Source organism: Periplaneta americana, chromosome 12 (assembly GCF_040183065.1).
Source record: "Periplaneta americana isolate PAMFEO1 chromosome 12, P.americana_PAMFEO1_priV1, whole genome shotgun sequence".
In the NCBI taxonomy this organism is placed as follows: Eukaryota; Metazoa; Arthropoda; class Insecta; order Blattodea; family Blattidae; genus Periplaneta; species Periplaneta americana.
The window spans coordinates 54,164,676-54,178,527 of record NC_091128.1 but is presented as its reverse complement, the minus strand read 5'-3'; the positions used below and the strand labels follow the sequence as shown (position 1 = coordinate 54,178,527).

Sequence of the window (13,852 nt, the reverse complement as noted above, 5' to 3'; positions counted from 1 at the left end):
ATTTAGTAACAGGTCTATGGAAAACCTGTGTCAAGTCTGACATGAGCCGCAATAAAGTAGCCGATATTTGAAAAGAAGCTGGAGTAAAGGAATAAACTTGAAAGATTAAAATAAATAGATTTTAGGTTATTGCTTGACCTCTTTACTTTAGATTTAGTAGACCTATATGGAAATGGGATTTTCTGAGCAATTAAAAGATATGGTTCTCGGCTGGAATAATTCTACTCTTCTAAATGAGACAGGAATGTCACTTTTCAAACAACAGTTTATAAATACCTATAGTTTGAGGTTTTAGTAGGTACTTTGTTTCTTACAAGGAGCAGCTAAAATGCACGTGTCCCACATCTCTTCTTATTCTCTCCTAATCCAGTAAAGTAAAACAGTGCTTGCTGTACTGTTGTGTCATCATTTCACTCAGTTCTCTAGTTTTACACAATAAAGTGCAAGTGAGTTTACTGCTTTTAACTAACTACAATGGCCTCTGTATCTTCAACCCTAATGACAAAAATAAAATCATGGATTGCGATGGACGAAGCTTTCACTACAGATGGAAAAATAGTAATGTGTCAAGTGTGCTGTAAAAAAGTCGGGTGCTCTATAAAATCACAACTGGAAAGTCTTACCTTTCCTATACCTGCCAGATATTGATATTAAATATTTTCATGATTTTACATATTTTCGTACATATTCAGATTATTTTTCTTACATAAATATGTACATATTTCACACCTTGATATTACATAAAAATCTGGTTCCTAGTGATAAACTACAAAGATATAATAAAAGACATAAAATTATATATTTAAATTTTTACAAATTTTAATTGATACAAATTAATGGTCTCCATACACTTGCAGTCCACCTGCAGTTCAGGGACTGTCAGTTCAGAATGGCAGATCAAAACTGAAATAGGTCACACATTATTCAGTCCGTGCTGACAGTGTGAATTGACAGTCTGATGGAACAGTCTCAGGACTGGAGTTCCACTGTCTGTTCACCACACACACACAGTCTAGCAGTCAGATATCTCGGTGAAAAGTTTTAGTTCAATTCCATTGTGAAAATGGTGCATACTGTCACAAACACCAGAATGAGGATTGCATTGCTTCTAATGTTGCTGCTCTTAATGTCAAAAGAAAATCGAAAATGTCTGTGGACGAAAGAATGGTTGTTAATTCGTGAAAATTTATCACACATGAAGCTTTGGGAATGTCTGCAAAATACTAGCAGTGAAGATTTGAAAATATATTTAAGAATGGTTCGGAAAATTATTGAAAATGATCAAATCTTATTTTCAGAGAAAAATACAATAATGAGAAGTGCAATCAGTGCGCGAAAGATTGGTAGTGATGTTAAGATATTTAGCAACTGGCTGTTCATTTGAAGATTTAAAATTTTCTGCAGTCATCTCTCCACAAGCACTTGGAAAAATCATTCCAGAAACACGTCATTTTATATACAGGGTGTCTCCAACCTTCATGGTTACAGTTGAGTGACTTGGTGGCCAGGATTCCACAGTAATCTGTACAGTAATATGCACTGTTGCTCGAAGAATCTGTACAGAGTACTGTGTATATTACTGTGGAATCCCGGCTACCAAGTCACTCAACTGAGTGCGCTCCTTGTATAATGGCAGTTGACTTAATAAAATGTCAACATACATGCCCAACTTGGAGTCAGGCCACAAAGGGAAAAACACTGGAGGAGAGGGGTTCGATCCGGTCCTGTGGATTGAACTTCGGCATAGCTCAATGGTGAGAGTGCTTGGTATGTAGAACCAAGGACCCAGGTTCGATCCCCAGCACCGGAGCGAATCTCCTCTAAAATTAATTGTTACCATAACAGATGTATTCTGTAGGAACGAAAAAAAAAAATCATCTTTACGTAGATTAAGATATTTAATGTTTTATTTCCAAAACAACATACACCTCATAGCAACAACTTAGAGCTCAGAACAGTTATTGAAAGTGACGACCACCTGTCTGAATACATGCATTACAACGACGCATGAAATTTTGTAAGCAATAACAAATAACAAATATCACCATGGAAGCGCCAGGCAATTGTTTGTTATGAAAATTAAAGCAGCTTACAAAAACATCCCTCACAAACACTTTCAAGATCTCGTGGCATCCGAAATATTCATTTCCAACCACTGGTTCCTTATTTCAAAATGCTCAGTTTAGAGTCCTCTGACATCTATAATTTTGACCCTAAAGGTTGGAGACACCCTGTACGAAGCTCTGAGGGCGGAGTGTATGAAAGTAAGTATTGAATAACTACACTGTGCATTATACAAATATTTATTTAGAACCAATTGTACAAAAACTGTAACTGAAATAAAATCACGTTCCTTACAAAAAGCACTGCGAATGTTATTGATTTTCTTTTTAATTGTATCTACAATGGCTTCGTTGTCTACGGTCTTGCAACAGGTCACCAATTTTTCAAATTATGTAATTTTAGTTTTTTATTGCTATATTCTTTAAACTTATGTTCCACAAAGCGAGTAACTGCTGATATGCAGTAAATCAATAAGTCTACTAATAAATATGTGATTACTGATCACTAGAGACGAGAATTTCATGCATGCAGTCATGCACTATCAAACTATGAAACATGCATGATCAAGCAAAAAATACATTAAAACATGCACTTTCATTTTTGTTCCAAATTTCTTATTTCACTTCACCTTTTTTTTTTTTTTTGCACAGTTAACAACAACTAACAACATTTCTAAATTGGTTTCTGTGAGGTTCCGCGCTTGTCAGTCAATATGTTTTTGTAGGCAGAGAATGACTTCTCTACATTGCAAGAAGTTATGGGTGCAAACTTGAATGAACCTTTTTCTTTTATTTAGTTTTTCTCTTCTTCAATCCTGATTCCTGAAACTAAAATGGGGGTCGAGAAACTGAGGTATCCACTCAAAACCATTAAAACATGCATTTAAACTGAATATAATGTACATTATATACATGATTAAGCCAAAAATTGCTTAAATATGCATTTTGCATGTTTTTATCCCCAAAAAGGCCAAAACATGCAAATATGCATGGAAAAAGTACACATGTTTGGAACCGGAAAGTAATGAAATGGATAAGTACTAAGTTTGAGCTATGTCTTATGTTTCTATAAAAACATGCATTTGCATGGAATTCTCGTCTCTACTGATCACTCATAGTAGAACTCATTGTTAAAAGCCAAAACTTTTACTAAGCTGAAAGTTCCGACCTGCAGGCAGAATCTGTGGATATACGAACATACACACAGTTTCGCGTCAGATCTTAACCTTTCGACTGCCTGCGTGTGTATGTCGCAATCTTAACTGAAGGCCAGATCTGTCACAGTTCGGAACTGTAGACGAACTGTGTGTATGGGGACCATAAGACTTTGTAACATTTAATTCCAAGCAACTTTACAATAATGAAGTGAAATTTAAATTTAAATTAAAAGATAATATTGATACATAATTAAAAACAGCTCACTCTTCACTATTCACAAGTTCATAACCTCAAGTACTTATACTGAGAAAACTTAAAAGTTTAACACACAGTGAGAATTATACAGAAAAACATCAGTGCAATGCAACTGCCTCCAGTAGTTTGATGATGATACCAAAATGAGATGGAGGAAACAGATTATTTGAGTTAGATCTCTTATAGGTCTTGATAATGCTCAACTCTCTTTATTGCATAGCAATAAATATTTATAAATATGACCTGAAAGTATAATTTTTCATTATCATCTTCCATTAAATTTTACATGTTTTATTATGTATGTCATCTTATAAAAATTATGTAATTAAAAATATTTATCCTTCTCTTTTTTTACAATCCTAAAAAGACTTTTAATTTTCTATTTACCTAGTTTTTTATGATAAGCTTCTCAAAAATTCATTAATTTCCCCTTTGCATACAAATAAATATGGGAACTTACATTGACTGGCTATGGATTGATGGTGGTTGGCATTTTAGTACCACATTTTCATTTTATTAGAAATTTGTTGGTTAATATAGAATCTTTTTCGTAATAGCACTGAATATGAAATTGGTAAGACTTCTCTGGGAAAAAATAAAGTTGTTTCATGCTAACAAATCGAGAGATAAATATCGTGATGAAATGGGTATTTTCCACATAAACGTGGAAAAAGTTATTTGGCATGCATACTATAAGGTAAATGGTGGCCAAAAAATTGATTTCTTGCTTTAGTATCGTAAATATTTAGTGCAGTTTTGTCATCAGTTATATTGCTAGTGCAATGAATAATGAAGCATGTTAATAAAAATGTCACACAAAATTAATAATAGATTGATAGGAACAAAGCACAATACAGTCATGAAATTACTATCAGAAGTTGATATTATTATTGTTGGTATTGTTATTGGTTTGTTTAAGTAGAATACCAGTACTGAGAAAATGTAGCTAACTCTAATGGGAATCTTAGAAGCAGTGTTCACTTGTTACATGAATTTATATTTCAAATTAAAATTATACAATGTAGGCCTATGAATGAATATAGTATCTGAAATAAAAGTATATTTATTGTTCCTGGGAAATATGTTTCTTTCTTTCTCTAGTTCATTATTCAATTGGGTCACTTCATTCAATAATGTATGATCCAAGTGTTTGTTTTATGCTTCTGTAGTTTTTTGTAATAAGTCTGTGACCTATGCTTTTGCATTTCTTCGTAGTAAATTGATCTGTGTCCGTAATTTTACGTTCCTCATATTAGATTACCAGGAAACAATTGGCAATCATACAGTCCTCTCTGAGATTGAAAACTCAAAAAAGTTTCATATCCATTGTTCAAGAATTAAAACAGAAAATCAATATCCCGAATTTAAAAGAAAACCTACAAATTAAACCAAACCCTTTAACTCTATTAAATATAGAATATAATCTAAATTTAATACTAAAATCAGAAATAAACACTGAAATACTAAAACAATTGTCTTTAGAGGCAATTAATATTAGGTACCCTCCACAAAACTGGCTTCATTTATACACTGACGGATCCTTGATCTCCAGATAACAAGGTGCCGGTGCAGGTGTTACGTGCTGTCTCTTCTCACTTTATAGATCTCTTGGGTATGGAACAACAAGTTTTGATGGAGAAATCATTGCAATAAGTGAAAGTTTCAGGAATCTTCTATGCCACATCAATAAATTTAAAAATGCAGTTATATTGTCAGACTCCAAAGCAGCTATTCTATCAATAGTCTCTAAACACACACCTTCATCTCAAACAGCAGAAATAACTAAAATGCTCTCTGAATTAATATCACTCAATAAAAGGATTGTATTCCAATGGATACCATCCCATTGTGGAATCCTGGGAAACGAGAATGCGGATGCTTTAGCAAAGAAGGGCAGCACTGCTACTTACAGACCTGTTACTAAATCTACGTATTACTCTGTGAAAAGATTTATTAATCTACATACTTAGACTTCAACAAACAAAATTTGATAACACAATCTCAAGGGAAAAAATGGAACTCTCTGCATCAAAATCCACAGTTAATTCCCGATTTACCACGCAAATCGTCTGTAGCTGCATTTAGATTGGCAACAGGCCATGATTGTTTGGCCAAACACCTGCATAGAATTGGAATATATCAGTCCCCTAACTGCCCATTGCGCAACTCAAACCAAGAAATGGATTCAGAACATCTCAAAATCTGTGCTTCAGTGGTTGGCTATGATAATATCTTTGAAAAATATTGGAGTGCAAGAAGTCAAATGACTTTATTGTCAAATGCCTGGCATTAGAAAACAACAACAACGTTCCTCATATAAAACCCATAATAACTGAAACATTTATTTTACCTTTAAAACTATATTTAAGTTAGTGACTTTATTTTTTGCATGAAGGTTGGCACATATACAGAGTGATTCATGAAGAAAAGCCTTAACTTTGTGATACTACTTTGAAACCACTCCAAGTAAAAGATTTCATAAAGGATCCGACTTCGAGCAGTTAGAGAACTGTGGCTATTTTAGTCTACAAAAATAGCTATGTTTTTACAGCTCTAAATCAAGTTTAGAGACTGATAGCCAGAATGTTTATACTTCATGTTCCCAGCTACGTAGGTATATAGTGTTACTGTAAAGAAAGTCAATGCTTGCAGTAGATTTTCAAATGTAGGCTACCACTGCCTACGTCAATACATATAAGCTCTTTCATGTGAATCGAGTGTGTTGCTTGAACCAGCTCTTTGTGACTCTCAGTGACAGAGCTACCGAATTTCCATCACAAAATCCATAAACAAAATATATATCGGCATATTCAGCATTACAAAATTTAAAAGGCGTCTTGACAATAGAACACTCAACTACTGTTCACCTTTGATCATGTTAATCAACTGATACATTTTTCATATTGTTTGACATTAATTTGTCCTTGATTTTGACATCTGGTGTGCGAACATAACTCCTGTTATCTTCATTTCAATAATATGCCCTCTCACACTGATGACTTATGAGTAATGTTTGAAGAACCTCATGACAGGAAATAACATGATAATGCAGGATTCATAGTGATGCATTCGTACCAAGTAAATGACTGTAGTTCCTTAATGCCCATCGCTATGCAGTAACAGTTAGCACATCCGACTGTGAAACAAATGGGCTCAGGTTGAAATCCTGGTTGGGACAAGTTGCCTGGTTGAGGTTTTTTCCGGGGTTTTCTCTCAACCCATTAAGAGCAAATGCTGGGTAACTTTCGGCACTGAACCCTGGACTCATTTCGCTGGCATTACCATCTTCATCTCACTCAAACTCCAGATAATCATAAGAGTTGATGAAGTATCGTAAAATAACCAATTACAAATTGCCTTAACCATTTGAAATCGGACCCATGATCATATGAACTTTTCACTTAGTGGTTTCAAGAAGCATAATATCCTAAATTTACGATCTTTCTTCTTGAATCACTTGTTTATTTTGTTCATCATAATATAAATTTCATTGTAATTTACAATTTTCACAGTCTATCTTGAGCTTATACTCTTACATCACTTTTACTTAATTAATGTGCTTTTCTTTCAGAACACTAATTTTCAACCATATTTACTTAATTCTAAAACATTTTTTCTAAATTAAATAATTATCTGAAGTACAAAGTGTAATGTAAGTGGCATATGCTTTTCATAATGTGTTTATTCATTTTACACAACAACTATTAAATAGATACAGTATGTCGTTAGCTCAAAGATTGTGTTCATATATAGGACCTTATGTATGAACAGGATTTGAAAAGATTTTCGTTTTACGAATATGGTCGTTCATTTTTCGAGTAAATGTGTGAATGCCAGTAATATAATATTGCTTTAAAACCTCCCCTCAAACAATTTGCTTGCATGGCACTATTGGTTACTTAGAATCTCTTATGAACCTCTAGTCCCTTTTAATGTTTCTATCAAAATTAAATTAGACAAGTAACTGTATATGAATGGGGGTTTCATGTGAATATGTGTAAAATTAATTCCACACACCTACTTCAACTATACAATTTATAAATGAAGTCAAATATCTTATTTTTTGGGATTGTGCAATGCTGAAAACAATTGGGAGTAAAGTAATTGATTTCTGGAGTATTCATTCAAGAAATATACGAGAGTTGGGCAACTATTTTTTGTGTAAGAATGTGGGCTCAGTTCGAAATTTTGAAATATGAAAATTAAAGGGCAGGGTGCATGTAGTAATGGCGTAGGATATGGCAGGGATTACATATCCGCAGCATCGTGCTACTTGAAAGAGCAGAATACATGCATGTGCTACTTGAAAGGGCAGTATGCGTATTAGTGGGGTATGGTAGGGTAGAATAGCGATCAAACATCCTATAAATGACACAGCATCATGCTACTCATGTCTCCAAGGTAATTGAAATAGCATTACAACACAGATACTCACCCTACCCATCGGGTCACATTCATTCAGCATGGCGGTCAACTCACAACTGCATTACACATTACACATAACATTACCTATGCTGGGTAACTTTCGGTGCTGGACCCTGGACTCATTTCACCGGCATTATCACCTTCATTTCATTCAGACGCTAAATAACCTAGATGTTGATACAGCGTCGTAAAATAACCCAGTAAAGAAAAAAAAACCATTACTCTGTGCGATAATCATATCACATTGTCATCTCCATAGTGCTGCGACCACATATTCGTACTATAGATGCACGGCACAGCAGTAGACTCACAACTGAATTCACAATAAGCATACAATACACGACATAAGACATCTCGTGATATCATTAATTGACTTTGAAAAAAAAATAGTTGCCATGACTTATGCCCCATTCCTCGTACATAAACATGAATGTTAGTGGTAACATCATAGAGAACTGAACTATTGCTAAATGTGTAAAATGTATCGTAATGGCTAAATTTATATCCACTTCATGACACCATCAATTTTTCAAATGTACGTGTAGTAGATACACAGTTTCTATTAAGCAATGTGCAATTTCTATATATGGAATATTTGTTCTTCATCTTACACAAAAAACTTTTTGTGTTGTTACATCATATACTTATCAAGAAATACAGGGTCTCCCATATAAACTAAGACCGAACGCATGGTGTTTGTACTCTGCGCTACGGTAGTTGCCTTAGCCGAACTTGTTGCGTGCGGCCGCCCTGCTTTAAGCGTGTACACAATCTTATATGAAATCTTACCTTATAAAAGATGCTGGAAGTGTGGTCCTTCCTGGGTTATACAGGCATTGTATCTGGTAACCACATTCTGGCTGACACGAGTGAGTTCTGCCACTGTAATGTTTCTGATTTCATTCGTAATGTTTTCTTTCAGTTCCTCCAATGTGTGAGGATTTGTTCAATACACTTTTTCTTTCAGTTTACCCCACAAGTAAAAATTACACACTGTTAGATCTGGAGAACGAGGGGGGAATATACCAGCACTGATCACTCTGTCTGCAAACACTTCCGAGATTGTAAGAAGGGAATCTTCTGCTGAATTAGCAGGGGCTGAATCTTGTTGAAACCACCCACGCGATTTTTCTTCTTCCATTAACTGATGGAAGAACGACGTCAAAATGTCAACTTGGTACCTCTCTGCATTTACTGTCTCGAAAAAAATAGGTCCAATTATTCGTCTTGCACTAACAGCACACCAAACACCAATCTTCGTATCATAATGAGGGACTTCATAAAACACCTTTAGGATTTTGTACATACCAATAGCGAGAGTTATAACTGTTCACACGTCCATTAAGATGAAACCAGGCCTCATCCTAAAAGAACACAAACTGTGGGGTAAACTGAAAGAAAAGGTGTATTGAACAAATCCTCACACATTGGAGGAACTGAAAGAATACATTACGAATGAAATCAGAAACATTACAGTGGTAGAAATCATTCGCATCAGCCAGAATGTGGTTACCAGATACAATGCCTGTATAACCCAGGAAGGACCACATTTCCAGCATCTTTTATAAGGTAAGATTTCATATAAGATTGTATACACGCTTAAAGCAGGGCGGCCACACGTGACAAGTTCGACTAAGGCAACTACCGTAGCACAGAGTACAAACACCATGCGTTCGGTCTTAGTTTATATGTGAGACCCTGTAGTAACTTTAAAATGGAATGTTTAATTAAAAAATGTACAGGTTGCGACAGAAAGTACTGATACATTATCACATTATATATTTTAATAACTCATAGAGTAATTGCATAATATTTAATAACGTTGCATTGAAATACAAAGCACTGGAGATTTGGTGTATAGCACACAATAAGACAATATCTTTCAGATGATCTCCATTGTAATCAGCACCTTTATTTAACCGAGGAAGCATGGTATACATTGACTTCTGTAGCTCTTCCTGTGATACAGCAGCAATCTCTGCTCGAATCCTTCTCTTTAGCTCCTCAATCGTTGCTTGTTGTGTCTAATATACATGTGCCTTTAGTGTATCTCGCAGAAAAAAGTCTGGAACAACCAGGTACAACGATCTAGCAGGCCTTGCAATGTTTCCAAATTGAGACAGAGGTCGTCTTGGAAACATTGCTTAATGTACCCATTGAAATCCTGGCTATGTGGCTCGTTGCCGCATCTTGTTGGAACCATATGTTCCTAATTTTAGCCAGTGCATTTCAGGACAAACAAGTTCTTAAGCATATGTCACTGATTCGTGGGATTTGTTCTCAAAGAAGTAAGGTTCGATTATGGTGGAAGATGTTACATTATAACTCATTTTGAGTTGGGCAGAATCAAGAAGAACCAACATTGTGCAATTGAAAGAACTTTGTTGATAATTGTGTTTATTTACAGAGCCCAAAAGATGAAAATGGGATTCATCAGACATTATTAACTCATTGTGTGGTATAACTCTAAAAATTGTCTGCAGAACTCAATGTGATTCACTTTATTACAATGCAACAACTTTTGTATCACACAGATTTTATAGGGATAAAGTTCTCTTAGTGCAATATTCTTCTCATACAGTACTTCTGTCTGATAGTCGAAACGGCAATGCATGCCTTCTGACAGACTTTGATTGGTTGCCATTTTTACACGCAATCTGTTTTCAAGCATTGACACATTCTTGCAGTGAAAAAGACCATACTCATTTCGTACTGACCCTGTTGTATGCCACTTTGTCGCTCACTGTCAAATGATATTGCAAGAAGCAATGAAACTGACGTTGAAATCTTCATTGCATTTATGTGATTAAATTGTTTTCAACAAACAGCTCAGTACAATCAATACGCTTCTATACTCAACAGTATTCGACAGTGAACTGAGTTGACAACAATGAACAAAACTCATATGATTCCTTTTGTCACTGAAATCTAGTACGCACGGTAAAATTAAAAAAAAAAGTTAAAGTGATTTGAAATGTGTCATTATTACTTTCTGCTGCATCCTGTATTAACATTTGCTTAGGAATAAACGTGAGATAAGACAATGCAATGATAACAGTGTGTGCGAGTGTGTGTTTCTCTCTTCATTACTGACTTAACCACAGCTTTCACTTGTGATGAAAAATGCATGCTCCAACTGGCTATTTCACAGCACATAAGTTTAGACTTGAGTAAATATGGTAATTTTTTGTCTTTGGTAATTTCTTGTGTACGTGTTAGCCTACATGCCTATATGCTATGTTATAATCGTGATAGTTATATTGCTTGTGTGAAACTGTTTATTGTTTTGTGACTATTGCCTTGTGTTTTGCTAGGCATTGGGATTACCCTAATGGTGGTCCTCCTCGCTATCACAGCCCACCGTTGTCCACAGAGTATGAACGGCCCCCACCATACTACTATCCAGGTCCCGGGTAAGCTTTTATTTCATAATAAACAGCTTCTTAGTAACACTTCTGTACAAAGCTTGAAATTAATTCCATATAACCTTTTATAATTTTATTACCATTAACACAGCTTTAAGCTGCTTTCTATGCTATCTATATACTACTACCTGTTCATGAAAGAATATTAAAATGTTCGACATGTCAAATTAGATATTGAGAATTTCTATTGAAAAGAAAATCATTAATGTTTCTTCACCAGTATATATAGACACCAGTAAACAAACTTCCCAATATTCTGTGTATACTGTATGTAATATAGTTTCATATTAACTTTCAAATTCAAGAGATGTATTCAGAGTGAAATAATTTTACTATCAGACTGTAATACATATTACACTACAGTGTGTTTAGTTTAATCTGTACATATGGGCTATTCCATATGAAATCGATCAGTAAAAAACCTCGCATTTTTTTATACTCTAATTTTTTCCCTATTTATACAAGGTGCTGAGGAGAGTGCATTTTCAAAAATATACTATCGAAAGCCAAACGGTTTTCGTATTATTGAGCAACAAATTTAGCGTATTTTATAAAAACAAGCCTCTTTCAGCGCTCAGAACTCTGGAACCATTTACTGCAGAACATTGAACGAGAGCTCATTTTGAAGCTGACATTTGGTAGGTTATGTTAAGAAGTAATCCTTATTTTTATTGTATACAGAGAGACAGATAATCTGATTTTCCTTACTTTTAGGCTTTTTGCCAATTTGTAAAAATGTAAAAAAAAATATTGAGAAAAAACCTTGCATTATTAAGAGGGATTCGGCATTGTTTGGTTAGTGGTACGGCAATAAGTTTCGAGGGTATTAAATAAATTATTTTTACACGCCTAGACTTGAATTGCGCAATACCACACGCACTGGCCAAGAGCTGAAGATAAGCGAGCATTGGGCGTCATTTTACTCCTGTGTTTATGAAAATCTGTGATAAAGCTAGCACAGCCATGACTGCTAGACGACACATCACGTGTTTATGTTTCCTGGCCTTGCTTACCTTGGTTAGCTCCCGCCTCACAGTCAGCTGGTTAGTTCACACGCGTACTATTTATTTTCTTTATTTGATATTTTCAATACTTTCTTATCAACTTGCCATCAGTAAAAAATATTTGTTTATTTGTACTTTCAATGCGGAATCTAACTATATATTTTTAAAATATTTTTTCGTTGGCAAAGACATCTTAATGAGGAAAAATCTAAATTTTTCTATTTCCATAAAAAGTAAGAAAATCTGTTTATATGTCAATATAAACTTTAATTTCTCAACATCAAAATAAACCATGATTTTGATCATTGGGTGAAAGGATTTCGGAGCTACAACAGTTTGAAGTTGCAAATTTTATGAAAATACGATAAATTTAAATATTTTAATTTAAACACTATGAAGTTCTGATGCCTGAAACGTTGCACAAAGCATTGTATCACAGTTCTCTACGTACAAAAGAAAGTTTTATTGTATTTAGAAATTGTAATGTCAATTTTCTCTATATTTCGGTCGATTTAAGATGGAATAGCTCATATGCAGATTAATTTGTATTATGTGCCAAGCGTTTATAGCTGTTTTAAATTTATTCAATATTACTTAGTTTGCACAATATATTTTTGGAACATAGGTTTTAAATAGGTATTGAAATAAAAATAAATTATAAGATTGATTATAATAACGAATTGTGGCACAACATACTGTCGCTATATACTGATAACGAACAATTATAATTCTTTCTTTGTAAAAAGCGTAGCAATTGTTACCCACAAAAGAGAGAAAAAGGGTAAATTTATTACAGTCGTGAATTAAATAATTGTGCCTCATGTTTATTTGTGGAGTACGTATGAATTAATTTGCGAACTGCAAGCACAGATGTTTAAATGGGAAGGAACCGTTTTTTTACTTTTTGTATATTGATATTATTGTCATTCTAATCAGATTTGTGATGGAAGGTAATGTAACATTAATTTAAAGTGACAAACATGTCTATTGTGTGTGCATGTGTGCGTGTGTGTACTTGTGCATATGAGATTTGGTGATATTGTTTCAGATATCATTGACGTAATATTTTATTCATATAATTGATACTAGTTGTTAAAGAGAGTAAAGTTACTTTACGTTAGTAGGTACCTTTAAATTCAATAGTTTCTGACATTTTTTTTCCTTTCTTATTCCCCCCTGCCATGCTACATGATGACTGTGCATCCTATCTGTAAGTTACCAACATTTTCCTTTTTGGGCTTGAATAAAACTTTTAGATATAGGAGGATTTACAGGGGCTGGCCCCCAACCCGCACTTGGCTCGTGGCTTCCATGAACAAGAAATGAGTTCTGCCTCACGAGGTAGTTTCATACCCAGTAGGAATTATGTAGTGCAAGACTTCCACACATAATGCATTTCTGCCAACATAACCAATGCAGATACCAAAACAGTAGTTTCTTGCACGCACTGAACCCAGAAATGAATTAGACATCTTACTTTTGAAAAACAAATGTATATATTATTACTAATTCTTATATAATA

At 34.4% G+C, this 13,852-nt stretch overlaps 1 protein-coding gene across 8 annotated transcripts in view; it reads left to right on the top strand.

Annotated features, from left to right (window-relative positions):
• Nucleotides 1–13,852, top strand: part of promL (prominin-like) — a 407,308-nt gene that overhangs the window by 381,629 nt on the left and 11,827 nt on the right. For 5 of the 8 annotated variants that reach the window (XM_069841337.1, XM_069841339.1, XM_069841340.1 and 2 more), the window contains 2 exons: nt 11,216–11,314; nt 13,587–13,671. The exons of 1 other annotated variant lie outside the window; for it this stretch is intronic. In XM_069841337.1, the coding sequence (XP_069697438.1) occupies nt 11,216–11,314; nt 13,587–13,656 (169 nt within the window). In that variant the 3' untranslated portion in view covers nt 13,657–13,671. The remainder of the gene's footprint in view (nt 1–11,215; nt 11,315–13,586; nt 13,672–13,852) is intronic. 2 more of the 8 variants (XM_069841341.1, XM_069841338.1) reach the window with 1 other exon arrangement.